This window comes from Seriola aureovittata, chromosome 11 (genome assembly GCF_021018895.1).
Source record: "Seriola aureovittata isolate HTS-2021-v1 ecotype China chromosome 11, ASM2101889v1, whole genome shotgun sequence".
Classification (NCBI taxonomy): Eukaryota; Metazoa; Chordata; class Actinopteri; order Carangiformes; family Carangidae; genus Seriola; species Seriola aureovittata.
In genome coordinates this window covers 4896275-4914205 of record NC_079374.1, presented here as the reverse complement: position 1 = coordinate 4914205, position 17931 = coordinate 4896275, and the positions used below count along the sequence as shown (strand labels likewise).

The window sequence follows — 17931 nt, the reverse complement described above, 5'->3', positions numbered from 1 at the left end:
AACCCCTAATATAATGTACAATAATGTATCACTCTGAATGTAGCAATTCTACATAATGAACTATTGTACGTTATTAAATAGACTGCTTTTTTTTTTAGTTTTGAATGCTGAAGTATTTTATAATGTATTTACTTTTGTTTACTTAAGTAAAAAAAATCCTAAACTCTGTCCTAATCTGGATTTGTCATTAACACAATCCACACAAGTTGCAAATGTGAACTTCCTGGTTTGTTTCTTTCCTCTTTATTCTGCAGCTCTGCAGTGAAGCCTAATTTCTAAAAGCTCAGCCCATGTTGTGATCATCTCCCACCAACAGCACTTGAACGCATCGGTGAGTTGTATTTATGACTTCCTGCATTAGGAGGTAGGACTTTACCAGGGGAACTTGAAGGTATCAGATGATGGATAAGCTCTCTCCACCCACTAACAACTCAACCAAACGACCACACACACACACACACACACACACACACACACACACACACACACACACACACACACACACACACACACACACACACACACACACACAGTATTGTACTTGTATTTCTCACTTGTGGTTTATTTCTGATTTTGTGAATCGTCTTTTCCTCACATTACTATAATTCTTATGTGTTGGTCTCAGACACTCACTTCTGTTTAGTCTTTCTGATTTCAGTCTAAATTCTTCTTACTACCGTGTTCCCGTGAGGACCAAATTATCCTCCTTTATCCTTAAATCAGTCCTTTCATGATACTTGTTCAGATGCACGTATAGAGGAACATTAATATGCATTTTGTTCACATACACTGTCCCTGACCTCTGACGGACCTCTAACCTCAGTTTGTCATTAACGTGTGCAGTCAGTCAGTCAGTCAATCAGTCAGTCAGTCAGTCAGTCAGTCAGTCAGTCTGTCTGATTGTCGCTCCCCGTTTTCTCTGCTTACACTGACGGTGACTCCAGGACACACACTTAACAGTAGATGAAGCACTGACACATTTAATGCAACATATACAACCATGTGTAAATCAACAGACGTTAAACCATGTGCACACGTACCAGGCTGAATGATTTGTTTACAGCCAACACACTGTATTTTCAAACAGATTCGCTGTTAACGAGGTAAAGAGTACTTCTTCATCCTCACCTTCCTCTGTCATTTCACCGCTGCCATGTCGAAGCTGGTTTCAACTCAGTTTTATTTGTATTGACCCAAACTCCAGATTTTACAGGCTCTACAACATACTACACCTTTTTCTTTTTTCCAGCATTGTTGAAGGCGCAGTGAAAACGAGTTTACAAAGCTACGATACAGATAATTGAACTTTCATTAAAACCTGTATGTTACTATGTTTTGTAAATTCATCTTTTCTCTTTTAACACGCATTACGCTTTCGGGTTGTCTGTCCGTCCCGTTCTGGTGAACGCGATACCTCAGCAACGCCTTGAGGGAACTTCTTCAAATTTGGCACAAACATGCAGCTGGACTCGCGGAGGAACTGATTAGAATGTGGTGGTTACAGGTCAAAGGTCACTGTGAACACAATGTTGGGCATAAATCAGAAATTCATACAATAATTATACCACAATTTTACTTAAGTGTCTATAAAGATAAAATGATGACATTTTAGACCCTATTGTCAAAGGTCAACTTCAACGCTGTCACTCGGGAAGGGAAGATTGTGACCATATTTCCTGCAACTTACAACCGTTTCAAGCGTTAATAATCAATTTCACTTAATCAATTTTTCATATAGCAGGTTATTTAACACAGAGACAATTTCATACAATATGATTGCTGAGTTTTTGTAGCAATATGACAATAATACTGTTTTTTTTTTAACTCTAAGAAATATAAAAGCAGCTGCACAAGAACTTCTGTAAATAAAATACTAAAAGTTTTCATTTAAATCAGGACATTTGATGAAATATGTCAAGAAGATGATCAGACATTGGATGTCAGCTTTCAGACAGTTTTTGATGCGTGAAGCTACAGGACAGATTTCAGTCGGTATCAAAAAAAGTATAAAGGTTCAATATCCAGTCACAATCAATTCACAACATGTACTGATGTGAGTTATTGTTGGCAGGTAAAGCTTGAGGCATGTTCAGAATGAAATCACTGATGTTTAAATACAACAAAATCAAAAATGATTGGAAAAAAAATCTGTGGTGATCTTACGACTCTGCTCCGTCTCTCTCCCTCTATACACACACACACACACACACACACACACACACACACACACACACACACATGAAGCCATATCCCACATCGAACAAAGGTCACAGCACTCTCTGGGGGACAAAGGTCTCATAGGGTGTGTTTGTGTTTGTTTGTGTGTGTGTGTGTGTGTGTGTGTGTGTGTGTGTGTGTGTGTGTGTGTGTGTGTGTTAGGTGGTGAAGGTGTGTGTGCTCAACATATCAGCCAAGACAAGTCTTTCTCGGTCTGATTCACCTCCACTCAGGTTACTTTGATAAATGAAAGCAAACAGCGAGGAGTTCATGTGTAAAGCCTGGATGGCATCAATATCTTGTGTACACACGCATATACACACACACTTACACACTCGTGCACACATACACACACTCGCACACTCGCACACACACACACTAACACACACATATGTGATTAACCCGTGGTGATTTTCCCAGGTGCCAGGCCTGTTTGACTAAGACTTAAGCGAGAACACAAGGAGACGTGACCTGCATCACTGGTGATCAGGTAACCATGGGATACACACACACACACACACACACACACACACTTGCACTTCTATATTTATTGATTGGCATAATGAATCATCTCATCTGTTGACTTAACAGACTAATTTAAACTTTAATCCTCACACAGCCGTCTGAAGAAGACCAGAACACAAACGTCTTCACTGTTAAACTGTAAAGCTGGTCGTCACAGAGAGGTACAGGGTGAACACTGAGGGCGTAGGTTTGGTCTCAGCATTGGTAGCGACACAACAATCCTGCCACCCCTCCAAAAGAAAGAGGACTTTTTAAATGCCGTCAACCAAATGGTTTATTAAGATAAAAGATCTGTATTTACATTTAAAGAAAAGCTATACACAGCAACAGAAGCCTGGAGCTTCTACAGTCACGTGAAGTGTTTGAAGGAGCAATCAGGAGTTTCTCAGCCTTGGCATTAAAACTCCAAGTTGTAGAAATATAAAGTAGCATAAAAAAATAGTAAAGTAGATGTACAGCACTTGGTGATTTATATTGTTATTCTCCACAGGCGTTTATTAAATGGTTGACTGAAGAGACAAATCCGTGTCTACTGACTTGACGCAGTCGTGCTTCCTCTAAATTCTGCTTTGTTCCCAGTCTGAACACACTTTAGGCTGTTTACTTACAAATGATGTAACTGCACTGCAGAACATTTTTCCAAAGCGCACTGGAGGTTGCGTTTTCTTCACCCCTCCCAGGCAGCCCACTTTCATGTCAGCACTGCATGGAAATCAACATGCAGGGACTTGGAGCTTGTTTGAGTGAGGCCATCCGTCATAGTGAACAAACATCACATCTGCTTTTGTTGTCAGAGTTACGTTGCTGTTGTGTGGCGATGTGTAGTTGAGACTTCTTACATCAGTCTGACTGGATGGAAATCAGCCGCTGCATGGAAAGGAGAAAAAAAAACATTTAAAAAAAAAAAAAAAAAAGAAGCCTGAAACAGTGCTGCATGCTGGGAAATAAAAACACCAAAGTGACACACCTGTGGTTTACAGTGAATGAGGCTGCTTGGGATCAGTACGTTTCTGCACGTGGAGATGTTGTTCTGGTCATTTTGATTTATGATAGTACTGGGCTCGTGTTGTTGATTTAGATTCATTAAAAATACAAAAATCTGTCCTGAACAGATCCAAGCAGAGTTGAATCAGGGACAGCTGGACTTGCTTGTCTTGAGAGGTGACAGGTCTTCAAGATCTACAACCGAGTCCAGAGCCTCGATTCAGCTCTTCTTGGACAACCATGAGCTGGATGACTGCGAATCTTCACAGACATCTTACTATGTTTTGAACAGACTTTATTGACTTTTTCATCAAAGACAGGACAAGTGATTTTCAGCAGCAGAGTACAGAGAGAGTATCTGGCTTTAGTTGTCATGGTTCATATGTTTTTACAAAACTCCACCACACAGATGATTATAATAAAAAATAAGAAAAATCTGTAGAGATGCACATTTTCATCCCTTATATCATCTATATAGGAAGAACGACCCTGATCGTTACCACCAAGGTGAAAAAGTATTCCAAGCTGAGGTCTCAGTTGGATGATTGATTGATGTGGTTTTTACACCAGAGGCAATAGTTCACATCCTGTCCCAGATCAACAAGTTAAAGTCGAACTAGTTTTGGCAGGAAAAATTAACGGCATTCCTTTTCATGATGGAAAGTTGATCTCATATGCAATGAAATACACTCTTGCTCGGTTCACTACACTCAGTACACAGGTTTTTTTGCTGCCACAGCCTTACGTTTGCCTGTAGCTTATAGCGGCTAATGCTAAAACTTAAGGCTTAAGTACAGAGGACAGTTGCCGCTGCACTTAGTCTCTGGACAAAACAAGGTCTATCTGTTCATTACTGCTTTCACAGTGTCACATTGATTTCATGTTGTCAATTGATACGTTGGTATAAAAATAGTGATTATAGCAGCTTTAAGGACTTCCTGTCCATGTTGTTGATGCTAAACTCAAAAATATGCTTGTTGCTTAAAACCGCTGTCACATTGGCTACAAATGCAAACTGCTTTTTAATAATAGTAGAGCAACGTCAAACAGCTAAATCAGCTTCTGAACAGGATTTTGGCGGAAACTGTTTTACTAATCAAAAGCTGCAGTTTGTGATTCTGCAGATGCATAGAATAAAATCTGCATTAAAATAGTAATTGGTTGGTGTGTACATTCGGCTGTGGTCTTCATTGTCATCCAGTTTTTATTCGTTGACAGAAATGAATAATGTGAGTTATCTCATTGTCAAATTGCTTTTTATTTACTTTTCATCTTGTTTTAGGGTCAAAGACAAATATATTTATGTCATAATAATCGTTGAAGTAATAAAAACTGCATGGGGCGAGTGTTTAGATTTAGATACTGTGATATACATACATGGAAAAAAGCTGAAAAGTGAGATATGATAAAACATGTTTTGGATTTTGCTGAATTCAGTTTCAGCATTGTTACTGGTAAGGTCTTACTGGTGTTGAGAGTTACACTGTATGTGCAGTTGTTTTAGAGTAAAATGTCATTTGAAATAAGAGATTGCTAATCAGGACAAAAACTAAACTACTGTCTGCTTCAGTCCACAGATACGAGAGTTGTTTAGTGTCAAAGCCTGTTTGAAAAAACATCTGTTCCTCTGTGGTTTTATTCCTCCTCCCTGTCGGCTCATACAGGTGTCTGCACAAAGCCTCTGTCCTCACACACACACTCCCTCACTCTCTCTCACACACACACATACACACACACACACACTCACAGATTTGTCTCTCTATTGATACGCAGTGACAAATGCTTAATTGTAACTGATTTAATCTCTCATGAATCATTTAATGTTATCTGTTCTATTTGGATTTTAGTTTATCGTTTGGACTTTTATTTTTTTTCCAACAAAGGTGGAGCCATATTGACATCAAGGATAAGTGAACTCAGTGCTGTTTAAATACAGTCGGTTCTTCTATGGAAATAATCTGGCGCCAGTCTGTCCATTGATTTAAAGGCCAGTCAGTATTTTGTTATGTTCCTCTATACTTATCTGTACAAGTATGTTTACATAATACTGTACTGTATAGCACAAGAGGAACTGCTGTTTTTACCATCATAACTGATGTAAATGAACGTTATCATAAATAAAAAGTCCACAAAAAAACTCAGGTGTTGATCTCTTGAAGAAAGTGGAAAAGTGGAAACATTAATTTTATCAGGTTGCAATGTCATTTTTCGATACAGTCAGTCAATTCAGTCAGTAAACCTTTATCAACGAGAACGATTGTGACTGTGGCTGCAACTAGAGCTTATTCTTCATATAAATTCATATATCTTATATTTTTTCTTATATCTTTTTCTTTCAAAAGCCAAAGCTATTCAGTCTTCGCTGTTATAAAGCAGCAAATGTTTGTCATTTTTGCTTGATAATTAACATAAATGATGAATCAGTTGTCAAAATTGTTGCTGGTTGATTTTCTGTTGACAGTCTAATCGAGTAAGTGAGTTCTTCTCTTTGCATCAGTTGAACAAATAAACACGACAGATTGTGCCGTGAGCAGTGACGTAGCTACAGAGGTCATGACCTTGGAAATATTTGGAAATTTCCGGGTTTAATACCGCGAAGAGGAGTTTACACTTTACGATGCACTCATATCTTAAAGGCTGATTCTGTTCTGTTGATTCTCATTATTTGGAAACAGTATTTTATAATTTGTTTGTTTACTGGAACAAATCAAAAATGATTTAAAATAGCATTAGTTAAAAAGCGGAAGTAAATCATGGAAGTTTAAGATTTTCTTTAAACAACACAGACAATTATAGGGAGTCTGTTTGGCAGCGAGTCTGACTTTTTTTTTTAGGTAGTGTGAAAGCCTGGTGAGGAAGTTGTTTTTATGTGTAATTACAAGTGATAGAAAAACACATTTTAATAAGGTTTTGAGTAGAAGAAACTGTGAATCTGCCCTTTAACACTGACAAAAGCACACAGACAATCTGCTTGGCTCAAACCTGCTGAAAGCTTCGACATGGCCAAACGAGCCTCTGAACAACCAGGTCACTGGGAACACTGGGGCCCTGCCAGCTTTTGTGTAGCAGCTCGCTAAATGTCGAGGGGAGGGAGGGGGCCACTCTGCGTGTGTTTGTGTGTTTGTGTGTGTGTGTGTGTGTGTGTGTGTGTGTGTGTGTGTGTGTCAAAGTCATACACTCTCCTCTCATGTTGGGAGAGCAGAGGCCCGGTCCTTCCCTCCTCTGTGACCGTTGTCCACCTCCCTCCTCCTCCTCCTCCTCTCTTTTTCTTTCCTCCGTCCTCTTTTCCTCCTTAAACTGTCTTTTGTTTTCATTTTCATTGGCATTTCTGCTCCGTCGTTGTTCGGGCCCTAAATGAGTCTTGACTGGCCCGCGGGCCACTGGAGAAGCACAAAGGACTTAGTTCTACTCGCTACAGTTGATCCATTGTGGGCGTCCCACAATGCACTAATTGGCGATGACAATTAAGCGCGGTCGACACTCAGCTTCAATTTGCCCGCTGCTCAACATACATCACAGGCAAATGATTCAGCCTCTGAGCTCCCTGCTCTCTTAGACAATATGCATATTCACTCAGGCAGGTGAACTCGTTTGGAAGTTCATTCTTGACCTCGGAACCAGTAGATGACAAAATAGTCTCACGGCAAGATCCATTTAGTGGCTCCTCTGGAACTTTCGATCACATCACACAATCTTCCTCCGCAGATGGAGTTTATCCAGTTGTGATGAAATTGCAGATGTTAAAATATCTGTTTGAATTTCTAGAAGAAGTCCTTAAAGTGCTCAGAAAAATGCAAACACTAAAATTCCACAAGTGGGAAAACTAAATCTGTTGAGGAATGTTGTGTGATATAATCAGTGGAGGAAAATAGCTGTATTAAATAAAAGTACTGATACAGCAAAGTAAAAAATACAGCAAAAATAGCCTCTGTAACTGATACATTATTAGACCTTGGTTTAGTGTGTTAACATGCTTTGCGAGTTAACACTCAAAATAAAGTACAGCTGAATGTCACTAGTTTTGCAAGTATTTGGTCATAAACCAAAGTATTAGACAAGGTGAAGTTTTGACCTGATGATGGCTGTGAAAATTAAAGGAACACCAAACAATTCATCCTGAGGGCAACATGAATATGTTTACCAAATTCTGCAGCAATTTATGTAGATATTTCATTCAAAACCGCAAATGTCGGCCTCATGGTGGCACCTGATGAAGGGTCAAGAGTAACACTGAAGTCAGTAGGATCCATTCTCTGGGGATCCTGAATGTCTGCAAAGTTTTACCAAAATCCAGTAGACATATTTCAGTCTGGACTGACTGACTGACTGACTGACTGACTGGACCAGGGTCATGCTGGGGCGTCATCACTCCAGGTGTGTTTATCAACAACAGCAGTAAAACGTTGAAAGGTTTCATCATCTAGAGGCAGCTCAACATCTGGAATTAATCTTCAGTATTAACTCTTGTTGACCTGGTGGGTGTGAGGTTCTGTTTGTGGTCTGTCAGAACTAGTTTGTAAGGTGTGCTGTCCAAACATTGGAGATGGTGGGTGAAAACCTGTCTCTACAGGACAAATTCATAGCGGCCAATGGTGTAACTTAATCACTCAGTCAGTCAGCGATGTTGGTGTTTACAGAGCTAGGTTCCTCTCTCACCCCCGGACAGCTGACCAATCCCAGCGTGAAGTCAGTGTCGGATCGTCACCCCCCTGATGCGACGTCAGAAAGGTATGAGGGAAGTTCCTGAAGCGGTATTTTTTAGCCATCCCACCTTTTCGCGTGTCCTATCATTTAGTGTGTCTGATCTGCCCCAAACTCTTGTCTCAGGTACATCACACTATGGACGTAATGTTAGCAGTTAATGGGACTTTAAACATCCCTGTGCTCCAGTGATTGTATTATTCTAACAGCCTGTTTTCTTTTTGTTACAGATGTGTAAACGAGGAGCAAAGGATGCAGAAAGGATTCAAAACTTGGACCAGCACAGGCGATGGGTTCAGTGTTGATGGGTGATGTGAACATCAATGGGGCAGGAGGTGTTCAGGGACACGCTACACGTCCAGCCTGTATTAACAGTGAATGTTAAGGTGAGTGATTTACTTTTGGTAGAGATTCAACCTTCGTTGCAGGTGAATGATGCGTATGGTCTGTAGCAATTCACAGATGGAGTTGCTCACCTTTTGATGTTTCTGAGCATTTTAAGGACATCCTGTCCATGTCAAGGATTACAATGAGATTAAAAGTTTGTTCTTGATCCTACATCTACAATTTCATAACAACTGAGAAAACTCCACCTGCTGACGAAGAGTGCGCTGGTATCTTCGTAGAGGACGGCAGGTGTTCACAGCTCGAATTCATCACAATCCAGTTTTATGATTCAAGTTCAAATGTCAAGTCACTCCTGCAACAAAATCCAATTGTCTGCTGTCCATTCATGAGCAAGTATGTTCACTCATATCTTTGCCTTCGCAGTAATGACAAAATACTGTACACAGTTTCTATTTGTAGCTAGCGCTGTTAGCTCAACGATGCAAGCAAACATCATATCTATTTAACTAAATCAAACCTGCAAAATAAAATATATCAACCAAAACAAAGTGAACGTTTCTCCATGCAGGATTCAAACACTTTCTCTTTTAAGAAGTTTGTCTTTATTGGCATCAGTGGCTAGCGGACAAATTTGAACAAAACCAGACATGAGAAAGGACTGATTAAATTAAAAAAAAAAAATCAACTCCCTGTACTTGCATAAGAATTTGGCTGTGATGAAAAGAAACTGATAATAAAAAATAACTTAAAATGTGCAAAAGAGAGAAGAGTTTCAGTTCAGTTACTCTGCTTAAATACTGTACAATATATTCTTCTCCAAGCACGTCAAGTAAAACATACTGCGATGATCATAATGTGCCTGCAACATAAAGAACGTTTCCAGTCCCGTACTCATTCAACCTGTAAACACAGGACAACATACTCAAGCTGAAAACACTGATGTTCATTTTTAGTCATAAAATGGCCTTAAGATTCCAACAGAGGTTGTAAAGAAAACAGAAATTAGCATGGAACAGGTAAATTAGCTTTGAATTTACCTGGAAAAAAAAAACACAACTGGAACACATCATACAAAACAGATTCTCAGATTTTATACAATGTTCACATTTATGCTTAAGACATAAAAAAAATAACTAAACAAACAAACAAAACTTTGACTAAACACATACTTCCAAGTGGTATGAACACACAGACATACTGCATGAAACAAACAAAGAAATGAATAAAGTGATCAGTTGCCATCAGCTGCTGTAGCTACATAAAGGCAAAATATGTAGTCCAGCAGATATTAGGTGTAAATTTGTTTTTGGTTACTTGTGCACACAAATGAGTAATTCATGTTCTCTAATAAGCACCAGGAAGTATCTTCCCCAAACTGTTTAGTACAGTAATTAATACCAAATAATTACTGACTAATAAGCCTATCACAATCTTATTGTCTCCATCTTATTGAGTACATAACATAAATTCTAAATAGTAACTTCTTCCCAGAAAAGCTCAGGATGTTTTTCCACTTAATCTAAACCACTTCATTTGGAGATAAAACTGATGTACAGACTTTAGTTAGGCAGTTAAATAACATTTAACATCCCTTCAACATATTTTACATACAGGTTTGTTTTAAGACGTATTTTATTTATTCATATTGTCGCATTAGTAATCTGAGTACTGCGAGCTGAAACGGATACTTGGACAGGATCCATGGCGACCGCCTGTGTCAGTGTGCCACATGTATTGCAAGTAGATACACAATGCACAGTCTAGCAAATGGGAATGAATGACATGAAGACAAGCTTCAGGTTGTGGGTTGAGTTTGGGGTCTCAAATTTGGCAGAACTAGTCTGGTTAAGGTGGGTCAGTTCTCTGTGTTAGGTTTGTGCAGAACTCTAATCTGTGTGCACAAATAAAAAAAAGTACAGAAATAAAAATTATAACACAGCAACCAAATAAAAAAACAAAACAAAAACAACACAAACAAAATACATATCAAAAATACTGTACCAAAGGCTTTCATACCTTTTCACTAGTTTTTTTTTTTTATTATGCAGCAGGCACAATCACTCAACAATAACTTAAACACTTCACTTGTGATATCACCTGACACGGCTGCAGGTTTCTCCTTCAAAACAAAGTAAAAACAAAACAAGTGTAATTCAGCTGACGCATCAGTGCACTAACCCTGGCATATTTTAAACTACTGGGTTATTTAGTTTCAGTCTACAGTGTCCTACATGCTTCACAAACATGAATTACTGTCGGTCTGATCTCTGCTTTTCACAAAAATACATATTTCCGAATAAACCCGGAACTGGGGTTTGACGGTCAGGTACTGATTACAGTGGCTTATTCACACAAAAATTCCCTTTTAAAAGTTGATGTTTTTATTGCTCAAAAAGATGAGAAAAGGAGAACGAGCCTCAGCGCGGACTTAAGAGCAAAGAATCAATCTGAAATTAAAGTGAAATCAGAAAAGAAAACAAGTCGCAGGATGAAGCAACAGCTGCATTTCCATCCTAAATATTACAAGTCGTTGAACTTTAAAGCTGCGATCTGTGAATTTGTTACAATGCCCAAAATTCCAACAAAAAGATTGCTGTCGACGTTTTGGAAACTCAAGTATCCGCCGTTAGCTGGGAGTGGACACGCAATAAAATCAGGGTGTGCAGCTTTAAGTGAAGGCAATGTTAATTTTTATTCCTTTTGCAAAAGGTTTTCATTTTGGATTAAAGATGCAACATATTCTGTTTGTAAAATTGTAAAATAAATTCGAATAGAAAAGACAGAAATTAAAAATTATGTAATATGTTGGTTTCACGTTCAGTTTCAATTAAGTTTTGGACAAAAACTTTCCTTTCATTTTAATGTTCAAACAGCATAAACAAATATAAATACTACTAATAATCATAATCACGTTTATTTTTCTGACATTTCAGTAAATCTTTTTTAAAATTGCCCTTAAAACCAGATGGAAACGCAGCTGTTGTAAAATGTAAGAAAACGTAAACAATAGTATTTCCAGACCTTTACACGTGAAAGCAGTGGGTTATAAAGGCCATCTAGGTTGCATAGAGATACTAAAAGCTAAAGCTGCTATCATGTTTGATAGATTCTGCATGAATAAAGCACAACAGGAAGTAGAATCACAGAGGAAGAGAGGAGGGAAAAGGCAACAATGAAAGATAAGTTACAGTATATTATTGCCCCTGTTATTTTACAGTTAGACCGATAGAGGGAGGAGAATGTGCTCAGACGATGTGACAGAGTCCTTTTTAAATTAAAGTCTGTTTACATTTTACATAAAGGAACATGATAAAATGAGTGAGTTAACAAACGTCTTTCATTCCACATCTAGAGGTTAAACTGTCTCGGTTTAAGGAAAACGAGAATGAGATGTGACAGAAGGATAGAGGAAGTATGGAGGGATTTCTATACATCAATCACAGCTATCATTTTATTATTATTAAAATTATTATTATTATTTGGTGAAACATCCAAATCTAATGGTTCCGGTTAAATCTCAAATAAGTCGAGAATCTGATTTAATACATGAATATGACTGTAAAACATTTGTGTTTCTCTTCTTCACAGACAGCAGCTGTGGTCAGTTTGGATTTAGTCTGTTACAATGGATTTCAAGTTGTCATCCACAAAACAAAAAAAACAAAACAAAACATCCACAGGAAATTATGGAACTACTGACAGCATAAACCACTTCCCGACTGTTGATCCATATTTTCCAAACACTCATATTTCCTCCAAAATATGATTAAATACACGGCTTCGGTTTAAGTCCTGTTGAGCTGATGTGGGTGATAAAATCTGAGCATGACTCTCAGTGTGTAAACAGTCTGTGAGAATGATGCAGCAGTTTGTCTGACAGGGTAAAGTTGTAGAAAAAGGGGCGATGTTGCGGTTCTGGAATAATGACCACTAAGTAATAATGTTACTGGGGTTTTAAATAACAATTATTTTTTATTATCGATTGATTTACTCGATAAATAGTTTAATTGCTTCATCTCTAATACTTAAGAAAACAGTTGAGAGGCCCATCACAATCTCAATCCTTTTCAAATGACTGATTCAAGGGGAGGGTTCACATTTTTCCAGATCTTGCTTAACACAGTATTCACATGCCCATATTTACATTGAAAATGTATCCTCCTGTTCATACTGGCCATTAAAAGATGAATTCTTAATGCAGACGAGCACAGTCAAACCTCAAATGGAGAAAAACAAGGTAGAAAACTTGAAATTTATGTTTGATTCATGTATTAATTTAAAGAAAGTTTGTGTCTCCTAATCGCTCCACACAGTTCTGATGTTTTCATCTCCTCAGTGGACGTTTAAATCAAATGCTTCATGTACATTGTGATCAATTCACTAAGTTTCCACTGCACTTCCACTGCATGTCACATTGACAAGCACAAATTGAAAGTCTGTATAAACCTACCTAAAGTTTATTTGAAGTTAATTTTGAGCTTCAGCAGGCCGAGTTGCAAAAATCAAGTGGATATCCTCCAAAGTCTTTTTTGTACAGAATTCCCTTTTTGTTTTGTTGGTTCCCTAGTCAGTGTTTCCGTGCTGAGATGTCGCAGAGGGACACATGTGACACAAAGAAGAAATTTTACACCAAAAACACTTTGGAATATACCTGCTTCATTTGACTGGCACCACTGCAGCTTCATTTAAACTTCAGATAAACTGTGGAATGTATTTTTGCAGCACAGAAAGAGGACTGTGGATATTGTCTACCATCACTTCAACCAAAATCATTTTACCGTCTTTTATTGGTCAGTATAAACGCAGCAAGCAAAACCGACTTCAATGTTTATATGAGCACATGATTATTGTTTTAAGACGGACTTGGAAAAAATATGAACCGGTGCTTTAATATTTGATTCCATTGTTATAACTGACATGAATCCAAGTTTTCGACAGCTGCTGCAAACATTTTACAGCCACTTCTCAAGGCTACATGAGTTACATGAGAAGGGCTGCAAATAACAGAATCTGATTATTTTCATTATAGATTAATCCGTTTTCTATCAAGTAATCATTTAGTCTGTAAACGAAGACAAAAAATGTATCACGTTCCCAGAGGCTGAGATGATGTTCGCCATTTGTTTATTCTGTTTGACCAACCAAAATCTTCACATTTGAGAAGCTGGAACCAGTGAATGTTTTGCCTTTTCGAAAAATTATTCATTGATTGCCAAAATTGATCATTAATTTTCTGTCCATTGACAAACTGTTTTGTCACTAAACACATGCTTGACTTTAAGGGCAGGTGGAAAACTTTGGCTTAGAATAAACCAAATAAATCCTGGAATAAGAAATGAGTGAAGATAGTGATGTGGTGACGGGATGAAGATGGCAAAGGACGACTTTGACATGTGTGAAGATGTTCGACTACAAAATACAAGTAGTTCAGTCTGTAAAGCCTGGTGCAGCAGTTCCTCAGTGGGTTGTCTCCCTGCTCTTTACAGAGGGACTATGGGGGCGCAGCTCAGGTGTGTGTGTTAGCAGGTAAACACACAGAAACACAAACCTGGCGATGCATCAGATTCTCTGAGCTCGTCCTCCGGCCAAAACTGTCACAGAATTTGTCCTGGAAAAACACAAATCAGAAAAAACAGGCACTTTGTCCAGTGTCATGGCCTGGCAGCGCCCTAATTGTTACTGCTTTAGTGTGTGTGTGTGTGTGTGTGTGTGTGTGTGTGTGTCTGTGTGTCTGTGTGTGTGTGTTTGAGTGTGTGTGTGTGTGTGTCTGTGTGTGTGTGTTTGAGTGTGTGTGTGTGTGTGTGCGTGTGTCTCAGGTGTCTTGGTAGGGCAGGTGAAAACACCCGGGGCTATCGTCATCAGGTGACCAGAAGGAGGACGGCCTCTTGTGGTGCAGCTCTCGGCGAACGCAGCGAGGACATGGTTGAGCTTTCTGTCGACACTCGGCGTGGAAAACGGCCCCGCAGCCGTCGCATCTGCAAACACACAACAGCATCACAACACAGGTCAGAGTGTCACAATTCCATACTGCACCTGTGATTATTTTGTCAATGTAAACTTTTTTTTTTTAGGATTAAAAATTACAGTAAAATATAAACTAAATAGAAATGTGTTACATGTTTCATACTCCAAATAGAAAAAGTATCTCTTTAAATAAAACTGGTAAAATATGTTTTTTGTTTTGTAAATAAGTTATTAAAACAGTTAACTCTGACTATGTAGTATGTATTTGGGACTTGCTGCTTCCCTGCAGCCGGTCATCAACTGGCTTTTGTTTAGATCTGATCAGTTCCAATTGTTTCTAGTCGATGATGATTCTATTTTTAGTGTTTCACCTCCATATCATTGTTTCACAATTAAAACAGGGTAAGCCATTTGTTGTGAAGGAGTTGCAGCTTCCTGTACAATCCATAAAATGTTTTGTTTGCCACCAGAGCATGAGACTTCTCACAGAGGTAAGCGACACCTTTAAACACTAACTTTGGAAACAATGCACCTCTGCCTAACCAGTAAGTTAAAGGGCAGGTTAAAGGAATAGTTCAACATTTTGGGAAATATGTGTATCTCCTTCTTGCTGAGGAGAATGACACCACTATCATGTATGTATGCCAAATATAAAGCTACTGCCAGCTGCTGGTTTGCTGATTAGCTTAGCACATTAGCCAAGAAATAGTAGAGCACAATTAACACCCTGCAAAACCAAACTTTGTTTTTTATACCCTGCACGGATTATACAAAAGTGCTGGTTGGTGGATTTTGTTACCTTTTAAAGTGCCAGACTAGCTGTTTCCTCCTGCTTCCAGTTTGTCTGCTAAGCTACGCTAACCAGTTTCATATTATTTACCAAACAAATATGCAAGATGCATCAATCTTGTCATTTAAGTCTTGGCAAGCATAAAGGCGTCTTCCTTAAATACTTTCAAATGTCAGCATATTTCACAACACTGTCTTGGTTCTTACAAAATTTACAAACCATCCAGAGCTCCCAAAGATCTGTTTTGACTCTGACAAAGTATCATCTACTTCAGCTTTTATTTACACTACTGTCTAAAAATTTGTACAAGCTACATGAGGGAGTTTGCAGAGCTTAGGGATGTTTAATTTATCAGCTCCAAGAAACAGCAGCCTCCTCCTGGTGATGAACAGGTTCCAACACTTTTGAAGGTTTGGCCATCACTCCTTTGAGTAGCAATAACATCATACTCATCAAATTAACTGCTGTGATCGGAAATGTGACAACATTGCTTAAAACTACTGTGACGAGCCAAGAAACACAGGCAGTCAGAAAGGTTGGTAACAAGCTAACAACTTAGTTTGAAGACAAAATGAGGGTGAACAGTCAAGTTATTGCTCAACTTTTGTGTTGAGCTAATCTGTTGCTTTGTTTACAACCTGTTTAATCATCTGACTGCTTATGTTTCTTGGATCTGTCTTTGCCACAACATCACCGTGTTCCCAGATCCCAACAGGTAACCTGGTTGAGTGTAGGTAAGATAATCCTTTATTATATCCACAGTGGGGACATTTGCAGTATTCCAGAATGGACAGTACAAAGACAGGAAAACAGAAAAATGTGAATATGAAATACAACGAAATATATTTTCACATTTTTATACCTTACTATACAATAACATTTTATGACAATTGACGCCATAATATACTATGACATTTTTATGCCATACTATACTATGACGTTTTTTGACGTTTTATGCCATACTATACTATGATGTTTTTATGACATTTTTATGCCATAGTATACTATGATGTTTTTTGACATTTTTATGCCATACTATACTATGATGTTTTTATGACATTTTTATGCCATAGTATACTATGATGTTTTTATTACTTTTTTTGCCATACTATATGACGTTTTTTTGACAATTTATGCCATAGTATACTATGATGTTTTTTGACAGTTTAATGCCATACTGTACAATGACGTTTTTGACATTTCTATGCCATAGTTTACTATTATGTTTTTTTGACATTTTATGCCATAGTATAGTATGATGTTTTTTGAAATTTTTATGCCATAGTATACTATGACGTTTTTATGACTTTTTTTGCCATAGTATACTTTGACATTTTTTGGACATTTTTATGCCATAGTATACTATGACATTTTTTGGACATTTTTATGCCATAGTATACTATGATGTTTTTTGACGTTTTATGCCATAGTATAGTATGACGTTTTTTGGACATTTTATGCCATACTATACTATGATGTTTTTTGAAATTTTTATGCCATAGCATACTATGATGTTTTTTGACGTTTTATGCCATAGTATAGTATGACGTTTTTTGGACATTTTATGCCATACTATACTATGATGTTTTTTGAAATTTTTATGCCATAGTATACTATGACGTTTTTATGACTTTTTTTGCCATAGTATACTATGACATTTTTTGGACATTTTTATGCCATAGTATACTATGATGTTTTTTGACGTTTTATGCCATAGTATAGTATGACGTTTTTTGGACATTTTATGCCATAGTATACTATGATGTTTTTTGAAATTTTTATGCCATAGTATACTATGACGTTTTTATGACTTTTTTTGCCATAGTATACTATGACATTTTTTGGACATTTTTATGCCATAGTAAACTTTGACATTTTTTGGACATTTTTATGCCATAGTATACTATGATGTTTTTTGACGTTTTATGCCATACTATACTATGACGTTTTTATGGCTTTTTTTGCCATAGTATACTATGATGTTTTTTGACGTTTTATGACATATTATACTGTGACCTTTTTATATCAAATGATGCCATAGTATACTATGATGTTTTTTGAAATTTTTATGCCTTACAATACTATGACGTTTTTATTACTTTTTTTGCCATAGTATACTATGACGTTATTATGACTTTTTTTGCCATACTATACTATGACGTTTTCTGACATTTTTATGCCATAGTATACTATGATGTTTTTTGAAATTTTTATGCCATAGTATACTATGACGTTTTTATGACTTTTTTTGCCATAGTATACTATGACGTTTTTTGACGTTTTATGCCATATTATACTATGACCTTTTTATAACAAATGATGCCATAGTATACTATGATGTTTTCTGAAATTTTTATGCCATACTATACTATGACGTTTTTATTACTTTTTTTGCCATAGTA

The 17931-nt window shown here is 37.5% G+C and overlaps 1 protein-coding gene across 2 annotated transcripts in view; it reads right to left on the bottom strand.

Annotated features, from left to right (window-relative positions):
* Positions 1-9335: 9335 nt before the first annotated feature.
* plekhm3 (pleckstrin homology domain containing, family M, member 3) overlaps positions 9336-17931 on the bottom strand; it is a 60494-nt gene continuing 51898 nt past the window's right edge. For both annotated transcript variants that reach the window (XM_056389458.1, XM_056389457.1), the window contains exon 8: positions 9336-14750. In XM_056389458.1, coding sequence (XP_056245433.1) covers positions 14588-14750 — 163 coding nt within the window. In that variant the 3' untranslated portion in view covers positions 9336-14587. The remainder of the gene's footprint in view (positions 14751-17931) is intronic.